We start from the raw sequence: 21,286 nt of genomic DNA, 5'->3' as shown, positions 1-21,286 counted from the left end.
CAGTGATACGATAGTGAACGTGGTTTACCACACCGTCCGAACCCAAACCTAGTAGGCCTAGAGCTGCTCGAGGTAGTCCTGCAAGGCCATCTGCAGTCTCCACCACTGAAAATTAGCAGCTTTCCACCAGCCATGCTGCAGCCACTGGGGTAGCACTGCGTAGGAGCACTAGTATAGGCAAAGGCACATGCAAGACAATCACTATGGAAATGCACAAGGGTGATTAGTTGAATTTTTGATGTAATATTGGATGGATAGATGGATAAAGTTTGATTGGAATGTGTGCTTTGTGCTGGCTTTAATTTCAGCACTGTGGCCAAGATGATGGTCAGTAACAGAGGGAAAGTAAGATGTGAGACTAATGTTGAATAGGGAATTGGGGTGGCTTACACTGGTACTGCAGGCAGATGATTCGATCCCGTCCAGAAATGTGCTGTCTGGGTTGCCTCCCTCCTTCCTCTTCTGCTTCTTATTCTTCTGTCTCCTCCTGTTCCGCCTCCTCCTCTTCCTCCTCCTTCTCCTCCTGCTCCTCATCTGGTGGCTGTATCCCTGGTGCAAGGGCTGTGCCCTCATGATGGCCACGTTGTGGAGGATAAAGCAGACCAAGATGAATCGGAGAAGACAATGAACTCCCCTTGGCATAAAGAGCGTCTGTCTCCTCTCTTATTCAGCAGTGGAGGGCAAATTGTGAGATGTTTCAGATGTCGCCTGCTCCAGCTTGAAAGGAACCCGCCGCCAGGAAATTCAGTGCCATGGTCACCTTCACAGCACTGGACACTGGCAGCACTGTCTTTGCCCTGGAGTGAGGCTGCAGGTCTGGTTGCAAGAGGTAGCAGAGTTCTGTGAGCACCCCGTTCGTAAAGCACAGATGTGCCTTAGACTCTGCTCCTGGCTCAGGTTGAGGTAAGAGAATTGCTCTTGGAAGACCCTAGGTGGGTAAGGCCTCCTGCTGAGAGTCATTCTCCCTCTCCTCCTCCCTCTACGAGTAGCTTGTCCTCTTTTTTGCTGCCTCTGCTCCATCTCCCTGTAATGCTGCAGCCAAAGGGGATGACAACTAGAGCATGTGGTCTAACCAGAACCCTTGAAGTCAGAAGCAAGGCCTTTACCACTTGCAGCACCACTTCCTGTCACCTCACCAACGTTAAAGAACTCTAGAAAGCTCCAAACAGTTCCAGAAACTTACACAGAGCCAGCAAAAATCAAAAAACAAGTTACCTAAAAGTTGGTGATGATCCCTTTAAATATCACTGGTTCAGCTTTTCGAAGTTCAGAGAAAGCATTAGCTTCAGCAATGACGACGAAAATGGCAGCGCTGGCGTCAATTCAGCATTGCACGTTGATTCACGTCATGATCTGCCTATTTACCATACTTCTAGCGCACGCTCTTAACGGCTGCCCTACCATCCTCACCAAGGTGGCATCTGGCGTGGCCCGCACCAGAAGTGTGCACGCGCTGCTCGGACACCATTTTAGTCCAAATTCGGTACCCGGGCGCTACGCAACCGAATTTCTAGGCCAGAATCTATTTGGTTGGCGTTGAGAAACAATAAAGGGGCTATTACGCTACTTGGTGTATTTGATAGGCCACCAAATAGTGGGAAGGAGAGAAAGAGGAGCAGATTTGGAAAGAAATTACTGAGAGGTACAAGAATTATAGTGATAATGGTAGACTTTAACTACCTCAATATTGAATGGGGCAGTGATTGTGTTAAGGGCGGAGAAGGGGAGGAATTTCTGAAGTGTGTTCAGGAGAATTTTCTTGATCAGTACATTTCCTGCCCAATGAGGAAATAAGCATGGCTGGATCTAGTCCTGGGTAATGAAATGGGTCAAATAGAGAATGTCACAGTCAGGGAACATCTCGGGAATAGTGCTCATAGTGTTGTAAGATTTAGATTAGTAATGGAGGACAAGGAGCCATCTAAAATAAAAATCCTTAACTGGAGGAGGGCTAATGTCAGCGAATTGAGGATGGATCTGTCCCGGGTAAATTAGAGTCAAAGATTGGCAGGCAGAAGTGTAATAGAGCAATGGGTGACTTTTAAAGAGGAGATGGTTTGGGTACAGTCTAGGTACATTCCTACAAGGGGGATAGGAAGGGCAACCAAAACCAGTGCTCCTTGGATGACAAAGGAGTTAGAGAGCAGGATGAAGCAGAAAAAGGGGGTCTATGACATGTCAATTTGATAACGCAAGGGAGAATTAGGCTGAATGTAAAAAATACAAAGGAGAAGTGAAAAAGGAAATAAGAAAGGCAAAGAGGCAGTACAAGAATAGATTGGCAGCTAACAAAAGGGAATCCAAAAGTCTTCTATAGGCATATTAACTGTAAAAGGGTTGTCAGAGGAGTGATAGGGCTGATTGGGGAGCAAAATGGAGATCTATTGGTGGAGGCAGAAACCATGACTGAGGTACTAAATGGGTACTTTGCACCAATGTTAACCAAGGAAAGGACTTTGCCAAAGCCATGGTAAACGAGGAGGTTCGTGGGATAGTGCATGAGATAAAAATAGATAAAGTGGAAATACTGAAAAGGCTGGTGGTACTTAAGTCACCCAGTTTGGATGGGATTCATCCTGGGTTGCTGAGGGAAGTAAGTGTAGAAATTGCGGCGGTGCTGGCCACAAACCTCCAATCCTCCTTATATACATGGGTGGTGCCAAAGGACTGGAGGGTTGCAAATGTTACACCCTTGTTCAGAAAAAGGGAGGCGGATAAACCTGGCAATTACAGGCCAGTCAGTTGAAAGCCAGTGGTGGGGAAGCTTTTAGAAACAGTAATCCATGGGAAAATTAACAACCACTTGGACAAGCTTGAACTAATAAAGGAGAGCCAGCACAGATTTGCTAAGGGCAAATTGTGTTGAACTAACTTGATTGCATTTTTTGATGAGGTAACAGAGAGGGTGGATGAGGGCAGTGCAGTTGATGTTGTGTATATGGACTTTCGAAATAAAGTACTATATATTAGGCTTGTTAGCAAAATTGAAGCCCATGTGATAAAGGGGGCAATAGCAGCATGGATCAAAATTGGTTAAGGGATAGAAAACTGAGTTATGATGAATGGCTGTTTTTCGGACTGGTGGGAGGCAATGTTCCCCTTAATTTTTTATTTTAAAGCCGGCTCACCGGCTGCGCGGAACTCCTGGAATGTTGTGCGGCCTCGCAGCTTAATGGGAGCATTGGAGGGAGGTACACAGTGGCATTCCCCAAGGTTTAGTACTAGGACCACTGCTGTTTTTGATATACATTAATGACTTGAACCTGGGGGTAGAGGGCACAGTTTCAAAATTTGCAGATGACATGTAATTTGGAAATATAGTAAACAGTGAGGAAGATAGTAATAGACTTCGAGAGGACATAGACACTGGTGGAATGGGCGGACATATGGCAGATGAAATTCAGCGCAGAAAAGTATAAGGTGATACATTTTGGTACGAAAAATAAGGAGAGACAATACATGCTAAATGGTAGTATGTTAAAGGGGGTTCAAGAACTGAGAGACCTGGGGGTGTTTGTGCACAAATCTTTGAAGGTGGCTGGACAGGTTAACAAAGCAGTTTGTAAAGCATCTGGGATCCTGGGCTTTGTAAATAGAGGCATAGAGTAAACAAGCCAGGAAGTTATGCTAAACCTATATGAAACACTAGTTCAGCCCCAGCTGGAGTATTGTGTCCAATTCTGGGCACCACACTTTAGGAAAGACGTGAAGGCTTTGGAGAGGGTGCAGAAGAGATTTACTAGAATGGTTCCAGGGATGAAGGATTACAGTTATGTGGATAGACTGGAGAAGATGGGGTTGTTCTCCTTGGAGCAGGGAAGGCTAAGAGGAGATTTGATAGAGGTGTTTAAAACCATGAACGATTTAGTTAGAGTAAATAAAGAGAAGCTGTTTCCAATGGCTGAAGGGTTGATAACCATAGGGCACGGATTTAAGGTGAATGACAAAACAACCAGAGGTGACATGTGGAAATGCATTTTTACACAATGAGTGGATAAGATTTGGAATGCACTGCCTGATAAGGTGGTGGATACAAATTCAATAGTAGCCTTAAAAATGGAATTGGATAAATATTGAAGGATAAAAAATTGCAGGGATATGGGGAAAGAACAAGGGAGTAGGTCTAACTTAATCGCTCTTCGAAAGAGCCGGTGCAAACTCAATGGACCGAATGGCCTCCTTCTGTGCTGTACTATTCTATGGGGGAGAAATTCAGTTGTTAGTGCCAGCCGTTAGCGCCTCTCGCGAAATTGAGCGGACATTTAGCGGTGGCGCAAAACCGCAACGCCCGCTCAGCTGCGCGCGCAGATCCTTACGTCATTTCATGGTGCAACGCCCTTGGTGCGCCCCGAACCGGAACTTCAGTGGCGCCCCCCTTCTTTCCGCCTGGAGCTCCCAGCGACTAGTTGAGTGGAACGGTTCCCAGTCGCTGTGGGGTTGGGAGGGCGCTATTTAAAGGGGGCTCTTCCTGGCTTCTTAGTGGTAGCCATTTTTGGACCACTCCCTCTGTGTGAGAGACAGAGAGGTTTGCAGAGAGACAAAGGGAGAGAGCTTTCTGCATTGAGTCAGCGCTCGCACAGGTACTTCTGGCTTCAGCCCAGAACTTTGCAGTTGGATTGATTTTTCAGTGCCATAGCCTTGAGTGGCCACATATTATGGGGGCTGCAATGGGTGGAAACGTTGGGTTTCTCCATTGCATTGAGAGGGCTCAGAGACGCTGAGAGAGAGTGCCAATCATGGCCAGACAGAGGAGGGCCAACAGGCGGCACAGGAGGCCTTACCCTCGCAGGGTATACCGCCAGCAGTTCTCCTACCTCAACATGTCTGAGGAGCAGTGTATTTGGAGGCTTCAATTCAGAAGGGAGGTGGTCACAGAGCTCTGCCACCTGCTTCAGACAGATCTGCAGCCTCAGCTGAGGAGCAGGACGTCTCTGTCGGTGGCAGTGAAGGTGACAGTGGCTCTCAACTTCTATGCCACCGGCTCCTTCCAATCCGCTACTGGGGACATTGCCAATGTCTCCCAGTTCACGGTGCATTGCTGCATCCGCCAAGTCACGAATGCCCTCTTCAAAAGGAGACGTCAGTACGTTTCCTTCCCCATGACCCTGGACAAGCAGCAAGAGTGCGCAATGGGATTTGCAAAAATAGCAGGATTCCCCATGGTGCAGAGCGCCATTGACTGCATGCATGTGGTTTTGCAGGTGCCTCAAGAGAATGCCGAGGATTACCGCAACCAGAAGGGGTTCCATTCGTTGAACGTGCAGTTGGTGTGTGACCACAGACAGCTGATACTAGCTGTCAATGCCCGCTTTCCAGGCAGCAGCCACGACGCCTTCATCCTGCGCCAGACTTCTGTGGCAGACCTTTTCGAAGCCCCGGCTCACCCAGGAGGCTGGCTTCTCGGTGACAGGGGCTATCCTTTGTGCACCTGGCTGATGACCCCGCCCCGTGCGCCCAGCACCCCTGCTGAAGAACGATACAATGACAGCCATCAAGCGACCAGGAACATCACTGAGCACACAATCGGCGTGCTAAAGCAACGGTTCCGCTGTCTGGACCATTCCGGGGGAGCCCTTCAGTACTCGCCTGAGCGAGTCTCCCATTTCGTTGTAGTGTGCTGCATGCTGCATAACCTGGCTATCCTCAGGACTCAGCCACTGCCAGCAGACATTGGAGCACCACCAGAGGAGGAGGAGGAGCACCAAGATGGGAGGGAGGCACAAAGTGCAAGGGCCGTCCGTCAGCGGCTTATTGCAAGTCGGTTCTAGGCCCCCTCTGAGGGAATGGCTTGTGCCATTGAAAGAACATGAATGGAACAGTTCCGCAAACCCTGAGCCGGTCAAGGCAACAAATAGTTCAAAGAGCAAACATGCACAATCTGAATAAAGACAATTATTTATTTAACAAACTCTGTGCCCTTCCCGCATGACAAAGAAGTACAGAGAAACCCCCAAAAAAACAGTCAGACACATAACTGGCTCTCACAACCTGGAGACAGTGAACAAAAGAGTTAACCAAAAATGACCATGATACTCAGCCTTCACTAAAAAAATTCACAGCATGTTGCCACACCTCCTACTTTTTGGCCTGCGAGGGTGATCTGCTTCGCTTGCGAGATTGGCCCCTTCCCACCCTGCAGCTCCTCCGCAATGGGACCCCAGTGGCTGCAGCAAGGCTGGGGGAAGGCTGCTGAGTGTCAGAAAGTGAGTCGGCAGATGCCCTTGGGGGACGGCCTGGACCAGCTCTGGGCCTGGAGGGCCCGGCTGCTGACTGCTCCAACTCTGCATGGGCAGCAGCAGTCTGTCCTACGGGTGGTGGCAGCTGCAGTGGAGGAGTGACAGTGTTACCAGCAGGAATGCTGCCATCCTGACAGAGCACAGGCACTCGCTGGTCGGACGACACACTGGCACTCCCACAGGGCAGCACTGCAGCATGCGCAGCAATCTGCTGAAGCACAGACTGCTGCGGCGCGGCGAGGGCCCCGGCGAATCTTGCCCGATCCAGCGAGGGTGGCAGCAGTCAGTGCTCGTGTGGCCCTAATCTGTGTCTGCATCAGACCAGCCACTGACTGCATGGCACCACTAAGCACTTGAGTGGAAGCCGCCTGTGCTGCACCGAAGTCCTGCAGACTCCTTGCCTGTGCTGCACCGAAGTCCTGCAGACTCCTTGCCTGTGCTGCACCGAAGTCCTGCAGACTCCTTGCCAGTGCTGCGACAAAGTCCTGGACACTCCTTGCCAGTGACTCAATGGATTCGGGCTTCCTTGCCACTGCAGCCATGAGCTCAGTGTGCCTGTGCTCCGCCTGGGCGCCCATTTCAGCGAGGAGCCACACCTCTTCTGCGCTCACTGTAGCAGGACTCGAGGCTAGACTCTCCCTCCGGGGAGAAGGCCGCCGAGCTTCCCTACCACCCCCCCCCGCGTTGCTGCCGCCCGCTGGGCCCCGGAGCTTCACCCTCCTCAGACCCTTCCCCCCTGCTCCCTTCCAGGGAAGATGTGTCCCCATTATAGCCATGGGCTGCCTCAGCTGAGGGTGGCACTGATGGTCTGGTTTCCTCTTCCTCCTCGCTTTCAGAATCACTCACATGGCAGTTTGAGGGCCCACCTCCTCACCTGGCGAATCAGCATCTGAAAGCAGGGAGGTACAAGAGTTGCTTTAGCATGAGGACAGGGCGGCAGCGAGGGAGGCATGAGTGCTGCAATGCACTGTATTGGTTCGATAGTGGCAAAGGATGCTGGTGTGAGGCACAAGTGGAAGGAGAGAGCTCAAAAAGGCAATGACCTTACCATTGCTGTCCAGAACAGGGTCGGCATCTCCAGTGGCGACGGGGCCAATCATCCGGCCTGCCATAATCCGCTCCACACGCTGCTCCAGGTTGCTGAGGTCTTTAAGGTCAGGACGGCCTCCCCCGGTCCATTGCTGCTGCCTCCTACTGTGCGCCAGCTTGCCCTGCAAGAGAAAGGACAGGCTCTGAGTACAGTGTCAAGCCCTGAGCTTGGCTGCACTGCCTCCCATAGTCGAATAGCCCTTACAGTGTCAAGCCCTGATCTTGGCTGCACTGCCTCCCATGGTGGAATAGCCCTTACAGTGTGAAGCCCTGATCTTGGCTGCACTGCCTCCCATGGTCGAATAGCCCTTACAGTGTGAAGCCCTGAGCTTGGCTGCACAGCCTCCCATGGTCGAATAGCCCTTACAGTGTGTAAAGTGGTGAATGTGCATGTGAGTTTCATGAAAGGCCCATAGGTGTTGGATGAGGGCTGGGCATTGGGGCTTTCAGGACCCTTTGGCCATAAAGTGAGGTGCACATGCAGGGATGAAGAGGATACTGGAAAGGGTACTCACCCTGACAACCCGAGTGAGGTCGTTGAACTTCTTCCTGCATTGCACAGGGGTCCTAGGTACCATGCTGCTGGAGGTCACTCTGTGTGCCACCTCCCTGCAAGCTTTTCGATATTCATTGGGCAGCGGCCTCCTGCCACTGTCCGGAAACAGGATAGTTCGCCTGCGCTCCACTGCGCCAACCAGAACCTTCAGGGCCCCCTCACTGAACCGCTGCGCTCACTCCCTGGCCCTCTCCATGATCCTAGGCGTTAGAATGAGGCAGCAGGTCTGTCCAGGCCGAGAATCAGGGCTCCAACGTGCAGGGCGTGGCTGCAAGCCAAATCGACCCTCCCCCTTTAAGAGGTGACCGGCACCAGCGTATCTGCCTGCAGTCGCTAACTGGCCGCACCTGCGCTGCACCCGCCCTTGGTGGTAGCGCCTCGCCTCGCCGGCTTAGCGCCTTAGGACAGTCGTGCAGCGCCTGCTTTAGCGCACCAAGCACCTCTTGGGGCGAAGCAAGTCAATTTCGCTGAAGGTGGCGATAATTTGCGCCAGGCGCTAAATTTAGCGACCGCTCGACTATAACGCCCCAAACGTGGCGATACTGAATTTCTAGGCCTATGACGATATCACCAAGGCTGTTTGAAAACCATCCTGATGCATAACAATGTAGTACTGTTGTCAGCTGAAGAGACACGCTGCGCTGTCGGTGCCATGTAATCTCCTGGGACAGGTGGAAAACCAGGTTAAAAACCTATGGCCAATTTGTGTGGAAAAATCTAGAGAATTCCTCTCCGATCCCTCTAGCCAATCTAAACTAGTTCAGGATTCTTGTGTGCGCTTTCAGGAGAGGGCTTATCACAGCTGATAATCCACCTGATTTTCCGTTCCTGAATGTTCGTGTATGGGGTGAATCTGTGATGACAGCCTGAGCCCTGATCAATGGACCCTCATGAATCTTCCATCTGAAGTAATGGCCAAGAGCTGGGACAGGAACCTCCACTTCACCTGCTAATGCATCTACTATCTCTGCAGCCACCTCTTTTAAAACCCTAGGATGTAGACCATCAGGCAGCAGTCAAGACCCAAGTACACTCCACCTGGCACAAGCACCATCACAGATTCAAGCACCTGGAAATTTAGGTCATGAGGTTGCACCAGATGAAGCACCTATCACAAGTGTTGAGGAGCAAGTGCAGGCAGCAGCCACAAAACCTAGCAGCTTATTAGAGTCATAGCTCAAGGGGTTCCTCTTATATATTGGCAAGAGAATGGAACTTCATTGGGCCAATCTTCAGAAGCAAAGTTGATCAATGAGCAAAAGGCCTTTGTGACATCCTTTGGCACTATGCTGAAAACCCTACCAAGGCCTTTGGAGAATGTGCAGCAGTGTGCCTCCAATTTCTCAGTAGTAATACAAAAACGATTTACACAATGACAGTGCACCATGGAGTGTGTAGCAATTTTATAGCCTTCCACAGTGGAGCCCCAGATGAGAGAGGAACCAAGCATAGACACAGTTTTGCTCAATAATGCTGTGACCGTGGCTATGGAGACCTTGAGCTCCAACTTACAGCAGTCTATGTTGCCAGATTTGTTAGACTGAGAGCTTGTCTCAAAAATAAAACACAATGGTGGACTTATCTCTTCATCCTATTGCCTGTTCTCATACAGATTGAAGGCCATTTACAGGAGTGCCCAACACCCACTGCAAGGCAGAAAAACAAATAGATGAGGCAGCTTCCTTATACAATGATCACACATTGATTCAATCCAGTCCAGCTCCTGAAAGGAAGTGCCAATTAAAGCAACAGGGAGACCTCAGAATCTGTAAGACATCCTTCAATCTCCAGGTTAACCAGAAAACTGGGCTCCTTAATGATGCACCAGTTGAGCGTGCCAACTTGTATAATGAGGAAGAATGTGCTCGGGATTTTCACAAAAATTCCATCAGAATTGATCACACATTGTCCTTACCTTTGTGTATAGCCACTCAGCCTTTGACAGTCGATGCTGTGCAACACACTGTTCCAGTTTTTCTGATCCACCAGCATGACACTGCCAATAGTACAAAGTGGTACAATTTCTATATAAGTATGGACACTCCCAGATCTTTCACTCGTACATTGGCTCGTGCAAGTCTCTTGTTTTCCTGGCATAGACCTAAAACAAAATCCAGGAAGGGAGCAGACCTGGTGCAGGGATAAAATTACAGATTTTGTGGTCCTTCTGCACTTCACCTGAGCTAGCAACACAAGGTAAAGCAGTTTCATGCCCAATATTGGTCAAAGGTTTGACATGGCATCAGTCAATGAAGGGGCAGTTCTTGTTGCACCTCATGAAGGAGATGCTGGTGCCCAGCTGAATCACTTGAGCATAATGCCCATTTTACTGAGCTACAATCCAATTGCTGATTTTCCTCTAAAGATTATGAGGAAATGGAGAGATTCCATTGCCTTAGGAATACTTGATGCTCCATGAGAAGTCCAAGGACCATAGCTGCGTTACCATACACATCTTGATGAGTATAATTTCCAAAGTGCTAGGGGTCCAAGCTCTGGCAGAACAATAGACACAAACCAAAGCTTTGCAGGGCTTCCTCAACCATTTTGTGGACTGCAATGAAAATTGTCTGAAAAAATCTGTTCTTGTTGAGGGCTGGTGGGATTCCTTTTGAAAAAGCTGTACCATGCCCTCAAATTGAAGAATGGAAGCTATTAGTTCAGATTTCATGTAATTCATCTGTAGCTTTTCAAGTGCAGCTCAACCATGGCAAACCCCATTAAAGAGTGAAAAGCCTGAATTCTGTCTGAAAAGGAGTCACAACAACTGAATGCATGGGACGAGAAATCCACTCAACGAATATTCCAGATGTCCTCATACTAATCACATTGGGTGAAAAAGGAAGCAAAGTTGAGAGAAGAACATATTAATTTTACAAATTGATAACTGTTGAGAGATGAATGAGGTTGCATTTGTACAGATTATTTCTGGGCAATTTCAGGACAGTTTAATATGACAAATAATAAAATAATGTATGTTTTTTTTGCGAGGAATATCTCACTATTAATATTTAAACTGTGGAAACTAACTAGTGCTACCATGCAATTTCTTTCCATTTTGGAGACAACAAGCCAAACACATATCTAATGTTTACCACTTTTAGATGACATTGTTTAGAAGGTTGGATTAACGTGCTAAATAAATGGTGTGTTCAAATACAACGTTAGTTATTACTTCATAACTTGAATAAGAAGTATTAGATGTTTAATATGGGCCCAGAAATTCGGGTCTCCATGGGTGAGTACACGCTGGGTACTCACCCATCGGCCCAACGGAAGTGCCAGTTTCGTGCATGCACTGTGCATGTGCGGGAAACCGGAACTTCCGTTCCCTCAAAGGAAGGGGTTCAGAGGTCGAATGCGTACGCTGGAGAAGCAGCGCATGCGCCTGGAACTTACGTTTTTTTTCCAGGGTTCTCCGGGAGGGTAAGTCTCCAGCAGTTACACTTTTAAAAAGCAGGCGCAAGGCCTGCTTTTAACAAGGTAAGTGGTGAATTAATTAAAATTAAAACATTTTTTCCACAGGTTTATTATTTTTAAACACTTTAAAGAAAGGTAAGTTTATTTTTAGCCCTGTTAGAAAATGTAATAATTTTTTTCAAAAATTTAAATTATTGTTTAAAATAGTTATTTTATGTAATTTATAGTTATTTTTAAAATGTGATGTTTTAAAAAAAAATTATTTGAAGTATTAGTTATGTTTTGGGGCTTATAGTATTTATAGTTTTGACAGCTCTTCCTGTCAATTTTATGAATGGGCATTTCCCTGCTACCATTGGCTCTCCATGGCCCACGTGATCCCAGGGGACGCTTTGAACTAACTGCGCCCCTGGGATACGCAAGCACTGCGCGCCGGCAGTTGGAGGAGGCCCAGGATCGGAATCCCATGCGGGCCCACAGCACAACGGCCGGCGCGCTAGGTAAGTGCAGGTGGGAGGCTTGCACCCGCGGGAAGCCTCCGAGCCGAATTTCTGGGCCATGGTATTTAACAGCTGTAGATATTTTTAACTTAAGATTTTGTTTTTCTCATGTTGCAGTAAAGCGTACAGGAAATAAAATAATTCAGTATGGAGACGTTCTAGTTGATACTTCCAGAAATGCTATGACATGTGATTATGAACCAAGAAGCTGCTTATGGCCTTCTTCAAGAGATGGAAATGTTTATGTACCATATACGATCCATAATGACTACAGTAAGTTACTTTTCATTAATATTTGTTCCTGATGATTAAAAAAAATATAACTACTTATAGAAGCTTATCGTGGATGTCGGTGCACTCATGATTATTTATGTATCTTATCAAGAAGCTTGCTAAAGGGCTTCTCTGATGATACAGTTAAGCCAATGAGTCGCTACACCATACAGACCAAGAAGGCTCCCAGCTTTAAACTCTAGTCTGTATGAATTAGATAATTTCAGCTGGGATTGTGGTAGAGAGTCTACACATTCCTTTTCTAGCCTTGATTCAGGTAGGGGAAAATTGAGCAGGGATTCTGTTCCTGAGTCCTGTCCAGCAACTTCTGCTGGAAGTGTGGCCATTGGATGAAGGGAGGATCAGGGTTCGACTGTGATACCACTTCCTCCAGAGACAAATAATCTACAACTCACACTTTAGGAATAGCTAGTTGGGTGAGATACTGGAGGGTGACCAGTGTCTGTGGAATTCTATTGCTGCAAAGAATCATGTTTCAAAAAAGGACAGAAAAATGGCAGGAAAATGTAGAGGAAAAAATGGATAATCTAATATTAAATACATCTATAAAACACATATTATTGTACACTGTCTGTTTCTGTTTTGTGTTTATTTGTCATAAAAGCATATTGAGACAATCATCCTGTCTAACCATTGGGGCTGGTTGACTTACATTGAATTACATAGGCCGGAATTTTCCGGGGATTCAGTGGACGGGATCGGTGGCGGGTCGTGTGGGAGATTTGATTTATTTGACAGCGGGGCGGGACCCCGCTGCAACGCACCTTTCCCAATGTTGGGTCTGTCACCACTGAGCAGACCCGACAGGCAGCGGTGGGAAACCCAGTCAAACTCATTACCATCTAGTTGACAGATCATTAAGAGGCTTTTTTAACTTACCTTTTCACTTTAACTTCATGGCCACGGGAACCACACTGTTCAGGAACCATGGCTGTCAACCTGAGGTGGGAGATCAGTGGCCATTGCTCGAGCTGATTACTTGACAGCTTCAAATGTACAGTAAAAGCTTCCACCTGACAGATCATCACTTTCCTCAGCCACAAGCTGTTTCTCAGTCCATATCCAGCACAGATTCTGCAGGCTTTCCACTTTCCACTCTCCATCCACTCTCACCTCATTGGAAGAACTCTCTCACCATTGACAGAATGCTTCTGTCATCTCTACTTCACCTGCCATCTATTCCATCAACATGGGTGCCCTTTATACTGTCTCACCTTGGTCCTCAGAATCTGACCACGATGAGGCCCAACACCAGCAACACCAACAACAACACCAACCTTCTCCACAATCACTGGATGCTGCACAGGACAAAGGGCATCAGCACCCGAGCACATTGCTGCCTGGGATGCCAGGGATGGCCTCACCACAGACAGATTTACTTCACTTGACCCTGACTGCCACATGATGCGCCAGGTTGGCACCACCCCACACAAACACCATAAATCATTCCTACAATGTCCAAGACATTCCTTTCACACTCACCACCATTGCAGGGGGTGCCATTATGTCTCACCATGCACTGCAGATCACTAGGCCACTTCCAAAGGTGCACACAAATCTGCCCAAGAATGGGAAATGTTGAAAATAAAGGTTTCAATGTTTGATAGCACATTAAGAGAAACTTTACATGAACATTAGATAAAACACCCAAGTGGCTACCCTTGCTGTTAGTTGGTATGATTGCACTAGGATGAGAGTGAGTGTGAGGGGTGGCTAGTGACATGGGGATGTGATAATGTAGATAGAGAAAGAGGGATGAGCGGAGGTACAAGACAAGTTGGTGTGAGTAAGGATGTGCAGGGGTAGGGTAGGGAAGGCAGAGTGATGGGGATGTGATGAGAGGCACAGCAGGATGAAGGTGAGCGTGGCTTTGTACTAACATTTTGTGATCTAATGATATAATTGAAAGGTTAGCGCCACTGCACCCAGGTCCTCCTGACGATATCCCTGCTTGTGACCTCCTCTGCAATGTGCAACCAGGCTGTGCTGATCTCCTGGGGAGGTGTCTTTTGCCCATCGGAAGGGAAGAGGACCTCCCTGCATGCTCTGACTCACACAATAAGCATATAGAGGGAGTCATGGGAGAACCTGGGTGCAGCCCTGCACCTCTGTGCAGTCATTGTCACTGTTTGCAAAATTTCAGTGCTGTAGAACACTGACAGCACAAATGTTAAAAGAAAGTTGGCCATGGACCCTTTAAGGAAACTGGCTGATAGCGCGTTATGAATGACTTCACTGGACCCTGTTCCTCTAATTGGCCCGTGAAATGCCCTGGACAAGCCCTATCAACGGAAAATCACTTCCCAGAGCGGGATGGAGCCAGCAGCGGGGTCGGGACCCGACACCGACGTCGCCTGCCCCGGACCCGCCGAGGTAAGGAAAATCTCGGTCATAGAGTATATAGCACAGAAACAGGCCATTTGGACCAACGGGTCTATGCTGGTGTTTATGCATTATGCAAGTCTCCTCACACTGCTCTTCATCGAACCCTATCAACTTATCCTTCTATTTGTTTCTCTCACATGTGCTTAGCTAGCTTCTCCTTAAATTGATTTACGCTATTCACCTCAACTACTTCTTGTGGTAGCAGGTTCCACACTCTAACCACTCTTTGGGTAAAGGAATTTCTCCTGAATTTCCTTTTGGACTTATTGGTGACTATCTTATATTTATGGCCCCTAGTTCTGGCTTCTTCTCTTAGGCAGTCCCTCGGAACTGAGGATGACTTGCTTCCACATTAAAAATGAGTTCGCAGGTGACTGATGAGTCCAATGCGGGACCTACAGTCTCTGTCACAGGTTGGGCAGATGGTGGTTGAAGGGGCGGGTAGGTGGGGTGCTTGGGTTGACGTGCGCTCCTTGCGCTGCCTGCGCTTGGCTTCCGCTTGCTCCTGGCGAAGAGACTCGAAGTGTTCGGCGCCTTCCCGGATGCTTCTCCTCCACTTTGTGCGGTCTTGGGCCAGGTATTCCCAGGTGTCGGTGGGGATGTTACACTTTTTCAAGGAGGCTTTGAGGGTGTCCTTGAAGCATTTCCTCTGCCCACCTGGAGCTCTCTTGCCGTGTCGGAGCTCCGAATAGAGCGCTTGTTTTGGGAGTCTCGTATCGGGCATGCAGACAATGTGACCCGTCCATCGGAGCTGATTGAGCGTGGTCAGAGCTTCGATGCTGGGGATGTTGGCCTGAGCAAGAACACTGACATTGGTGCGCCTATCCTGCCAATGGATTTGCAGGATCTTGCGGAGGCAGCGTTGGTGGTACCTCTCCAGTGCTTTGAGGTGCCTGCTGTACATGGTCCATGTCTCTGATGCATACAGCAGGGCAGGTATCACTGCTGCCCTGTAGACCATGAGCTTAGTGCCGGGTTTGAGGTCCTGGTCTTCAAACACTCTCTTCCTCAGGCGACCGAAGGCTGCACTGGCACACTGAAGGCGGTGTTGGACTTCGTCGTCGACGTCTGCCCTTGTTGACAGTGTTTTGATTTCTTTTTGGGTTCAATAAAGACTCATTTCTGAAAGAGAATGCTGTTTAATCTAAAGTCTTGTTCAAGACTTTCTACAGCTTTTTACAGAACACGCTATGCTGTGATGCATCTAGAATGAAACTGAAAGTAAAACTCCTCTGGACTGCTTGTCTCTCACATGACCTCTGCTGGTCAGGCACAAGTAATCAAAAACACAGACAAATATGCTGTAAGGCATAAGTAATCAAACACAGACAAATATCATCACAATTTGCTGATATCATTACATCTCCCTTTCTTAAAACAAAATTATTTTACTTTTAACTAACAAAATTTAATGAACTTACATTATCATTATCATGATCAAGGTTTTTTACCCTTGCTTTGTGTGTTCACATGAAATATGTCAATACACTAGAACTTGAAGAAAGAATAAGATAACATTACTTCCTTCTTTAACCATAGTCGTTAAATTTGCTCAATGAGTCTCTCAGGAGGCTTCACGTGTCTTGAGGATTTTCTGATTGATTGTCCTTGAATCTGAGTTGTTGCCTCAGATGATTGGTTCTCAGCTGTGTGATCAGGTTGTTCACCAGTATCAGCCTCTTGACCTGCTGTGGCTGGTCCCATGAGAAGATCTCGACGATTTCCTCTCAGAACAGCACCCTCATCTGTCTGAATGGTGTATGATCTTGGTTGAACTTCACTCAGGACAGTTCCCTTCTGAGTCCATGTGTTTGTTTTGTCTTTCAACCTTACTTGGTCACCAGTGTGGAGTTCAGGTAGGTTTTGTGTTCCTCTGTCATAGTAGTACTTTTGCTTTTCTTTCTGTTGCTCTTTGAACTTCCTCACTTTCTCCCCCTCTTTTGTTTTCAGGAGGTTCTCCTGGCATGCAGCCTAGACCCTTAAATAGGTCTTTGTACTCTTTCATGAGTTCATCATAGACTGTCTCTCCTTCGCTTTCCACAACGAGGACTCTCTTTACCAGGTTCAGTCTCTCACAGGCTTTTAACCCTAGTATGGCTTGCACATCCTTTGGCACCACGATTAATGCTAGCGTGTGCTCTCTGTCCTTGTGTGTTACTTTGACAATGCATTTTCCTTTCACTGGTATATCAGTACCTGAGTATCCGGTCATTTTCACTTGTATTCCATGTAACTTTGGTCTGGGTCTAATTCTCTTAAAATCGGTCTCTGATATCACATTAACTTGTGCTCCAGTATCCAATTTAAATGGAATGTGTATGTCATTCACTTTTAGTGTCAACATCCAGTCTCTTTCTTTTTTGTTTTCAGACACAACATCTACATTGAATTCCTCTATCTCGCTTTCATCTACTGTATGGACCTTGCTTTGTTGCGCTTGGTTCTTACAGCAACGGGCATAATGGTTGTTTTTGTTGCATCTATTGCATGTTTTACCATATGCTGGACACTTTCTTGGTGGATGCTGTGTACCGCATCGACTACATGACTTCCGATTGTCTCTTTCATTTTCGTTTGCTGGCCACGTCTCTTTTTTCACATTGGCGCTCTCTTTGCTAAACGGTTTGTATCCGTTCTTTCTCACTGCATCCACGCTGCAGCTACTGTCACTGAACAGCTCCTTTGCCTGCAACTTCACAGTCTCTGTAACCCTACACAGTGCTATGGCTTTTCCCAGGTCTAGATCTTGCTCTCTTAGCAGTCTTTCCCTTAGACCATTATCTCGAATACCACACACCAGTCTGTCTTTTATCAGCGAGTCTGTGAGTCCCCCAAATTCACACGATTTGCTCCGGTTTCTCAGTTCAGTCACATACTGATCAATAGTCTCACCGATTTTCTGTACACATGTGAAAAATTTGTGCCTCTCAAAGGTCACGTTGCGTTTAGGTATGCAGTAGGCCTCAAACTGTTCCATTATTTTATCTAGCTTCATTTTGTCTCCGTCAACAGCGAATGTGAAGTTATTATACACCTCCAGCGCTTCATCACCCACGACATGTAAGAACATGGACGATTTTTGTTTATTACTTTTCTTGTCAGCTCCGATTGCCGCTAAATACAACTCTAAACGTTGTTTGAACCTTCTCCAATTTTCAGCCACATTACCTGTTAATTGAAGCGTCGCCGGTGGGAGTAAACCTTCCATTTTTTCACTTCGTTAGCTATTCTCTAATGGTAAGCAACGATGTTCTCTTCTGGCTTGCTAATATGTGGAGAGCTGATTTCGCTTACTTGCCACAACTGCTTTCACTGTCCCATCAAGTTGCTAACTTCAGATTTTTTCTCTTTCAGCCACTTCTGACATCATGTTTTGATTTCTTTTTGGGTTCAATAAAGACTCATTTCTGAAAGAGAATGTTGTTTAATCTAAAGTCTTGTTCAAGACTTTCTACAGCTTTTTACAGAACACACTATGCTGTGATGCATCTAGAATGAAACTGAAAGTAAAACTCCTCTGGACTGCTTGTCTCTCACATGACCTCTGCTGGTCAGGCACAAGTAATCAAAAACACAGACAAATATGCTGTAAGGCAGAAGTAATCAAACACAGACAAATATCATCACTATTTGCTGATATCATTACAGACAGTAGGCCCCCAAGGTATGGAAAGTGGTCCACGTTGTCCAAGGCCTTGTCGTGGATTTTGATAATCAGGGGGCAGCACTGTGTGGCGGTGGCAGGTTGGTAGAGGACCTTTGTCTTACGGATGTTTAGTGTAAGGCCCATGCTCTCGTATGCTTCGGTGAAAGTGTTTAAGATGGTTTGGAGTTCGACCTCCGAGTGAGCGCAGACGCAAGCATCATCTGCATACTGTATTTCGACGACAGAGGATGGGACGACCTTGGATCTGGACTGGAGGCGACGGAGGTTGAACAGTTTCCCGCTTGTGCTGCAAATTAGCTCCACTCCAGTGGGGACCTTACTGAGGGTTTAGCTCGCAGGTGGAAACATCTTCCCTACCTCTACCCTATCAAAACCTTTTATAATCTTAAAGGCCGAGGGCTAGAAATTCGATTCCTTAGTGCCTGTTATTTGGGCGCTACTGGTGCCGAGTTGGGACCAAACTGGTTTCCGAGCAGCACGCGCGCACTTCTGGTATGTGCCTCGCTGGACGCCATCTTGTTGAGGGAGGTAGGGTGGCCTTAGTAGCGTGAGCTAGAAGTATGGTAAGTAGGCGGATCATGACTTTAATCAGCATGCAACACTGATTTGGCGCCAGTACTGCCATTTTCATCGTCATTGCTGGAGTTCATGCCCTCTCCTAACCTAGTGTGGGAATGAGGGTTCACAGTACCCGGGTACTTCACTATTCTTTCTGGGCTGTCTGTGAAAATAGCACATGAAGGGCTAGATTTTCAGTTGCTTGCGCCAGCAGTTAGCGCCTTAAGAGAAGTGAATTTCGGGCGCTATGCGTGTAGCGCCCGGGCGCAGCGCAGTTTGTGCCTCGCCCCAAATTAAGTTGGCCGTTAGCGCCGGCGCAAAGTTTAGCGCCCGCCCGGATGCGCGCGCAGAAAATGACGTCACATCCTCGTGCAACGCCCTTTGGCCGCCCCGATTCCAAACTTCAGTCGGACCGCCCCATTGTGCGGCTGGCGGCCGGAGCGTTTGAAAAAAGGAATGCAACACAACCAGCACGGGCCCCGGGGGGCGCAAATTAAAGGGGACGTACCCTCCAGTATAAAGGCCAGCCATTTTTCAGCAAACACTCTTGTGCAACGCATTTCTGGACACACAACAAGGAGGATAGCTAACTGGTTTCAAGCAGCAACAGCTCAGGTATTTTTGGACTCAGGCCAGAGCGCTGCAAGTGGCCTTTTGGAAATTTGTCTGCCAGGATTTGATGGGGCTTGCATGGGGTGCCAACGCGGAGCTGCAGCGCCATGTCCGTAGGGCTCGCAGAGGCATTGTGAGAGGGGCAGCCCTGGCTGGAGGCAGAGGGGGCTACAGGCGTCAGCCACGTAGGCCTTACCCAGTCAGGCTATACCGCCAGCAGCGCTCCTACCTAAACATGAGTGCCGCGCGATGTGTTAGAAGGCTCCGATTCCGAAAGGAGGTGATTGCAGAGATCTGCCACCTGCTTCGCAGAGATCTGCGTCCAAAGCTCAGGTGCAGGACGTCTCTGTCGGTGGAAGTGAAGGTGACGGTGGCATTGAACTTCTATGCCACCGGCTCCTTCCAATCCGCTGCTGGGGACATAGCAAACATCTCCCAGTACGGGGCGCATCGCTGCATCCGCCAGGTGACCGAAGCACTGTTCAGAAGGAGAAGCCAATTCATTTCCTTCCCCATGGCTCTGGAGAGCCAGCATCAGCGCGCATTGGGATTTGCCAGACTCGGGGACTTCCCCTTGGTGCAGGGCGCCATTGACTGTACGCATGTGGCTTTGCGGGCCCCTCTGGAGCATGGTGAGCAGTATCGCAACAGGAAGGGCTACCATTCTCTGAATGTGCAGCTGGTGTGTGACCACAAGCAGCGCATCATGGCTGCCAATGCCAGCTTCCCAGGCAGCAGCCACGATGCGTTTATCCTGCGGCAGAGTACTGTGCATGACATGTTCGAGGCACAGCCTCCCCCAAGAGGATGGCTACTCGGGGACAAAGGCTATCCTTTGTGTACCTGGCTCATGACCCCGCTCCGCGCGCCCAGGACCGCTGCTGAAGAGGCCTACAACGAGAGCCATCAAACCACCCGCAACATCATTGAGCAAACTATTGGGGTCCTCAAGCAGCGGTTCCGCTGCCTTGATCGCTCCGGAGGAGCTCTCCAGTATTCGCCGGACCGGGTCTCCCAATTTGTGGTAGTTTGCTGCATGCTACACAACCTGGCTATCCGCAGGACTCAGGCACTGCCACCTGACGTTGGAGCAGTACCTCAGGAGGAGGAGCAGGAGGAGCAGGAGGAGGAGGAGAAGGAGCAGGAGTACGTTCCCAGGAGGGAGCGACCAGGGCCAAGGGCCGCGTGACGCCACCTTATTACACGGTGCTTCTAAGCCCCCTGTCAGGGAATGCCTTGGGGCCATGAGGGAAGATGAATGCAGCCGCTCCGCAAGCCCTCAGCCGGCGAAGCCAACAAACACTGAGAAGAACAACCATGGAGACTGTATGAATAAAGATAATTATTTATTACACAAAAATGAAAACCCCTTCCCACATGAATCCCCAAAAACAATCAACGGGCCCCACAAAAAGCCCAACAAACGACTCACTCCCACAAACTGGGGAGGAGTAACTCCACATTTGTACAAACCTGGCCTCAACCTCGGCCTTAACGCAAAAAATAAGCCCACGAACCAAACAACCATGGGCAAAAGAAAGATGGCCACCGCCATATAAAACGAAAGCTGGCCACACACTCTACTGAGTGGCCCGCGAGGGCGAGACCTTGTCCAGCCTTTTGCCTCCCCTGCCCGGCCTGCTGCTCCTTCGCAAGCTCTGCCCAGTGGCTGCTGCGAGGCTGGGGGAAGGCGCCTGAGGCTCAGATGCCCTTCCGCCAGATGCCGCTGGGGGGCGGCCTTTGGGCCTCGAGGGGCCGGCTGCTGAGTGGCGCACCTGAGCCTTGCCAACATCAGCTCCAGCCGCTTGCCCTTGACGCCCCAGTGGGGGAGTGGCGGCGACGGATGGCGCAATGTGGGCAAGCTGGCGTCTGGGATGCGCTGGCTGGTGCTGTGGCGCGCTGGCACTCGGCCGGGCCCGCACTGCAGGATCCGCAACAATCAGCCGAGGGGCGGCTCGCTGGGATGCTC

At 48.7% G+C, this 21,286-nt stretch overlaps 1 protein-coding gene across 1 annotated transcript in view; it reads left to right on the top strand.

Moving 5' to 3' along the window:
- LOC147106569 (astacin-like metalloendopeptidase) overlaps positions 1-21,286 on the top strand; it is a 512,506-nt gene that overhangs the window by 204,950 nt on the left and 286,270 nt on the right. The window contains exon 5 of the mRNA XM_086007520.1: positions 11,919-12,074. Coding sequence (XP_085863646.1) covers positions 11,919-12,074 — 156 coding nt within the window. The remainder of the gene's footprint in view (positions 1-11,918; positions 12,075-21,286) is intronic.

Source organism: Somniosus microcephalus, chromosome 15 (genome assembly GCF_052327205.1).
Source record: "Somniosus microcephalus isolate GS21.2 chromosome 15, FLI_Smic_1.0, whole genome shotgun sequence".
NCBI classification, from domain to species: Eukaryota; Metazoa; Chordata; class Chondrichthyes; order Squaliformes; family Somniosidae; genus Somniosus; species Somniosus microcephalus.
This window is presented reverse-complemented; position numbering and strand designations above follow the sequence as displayed.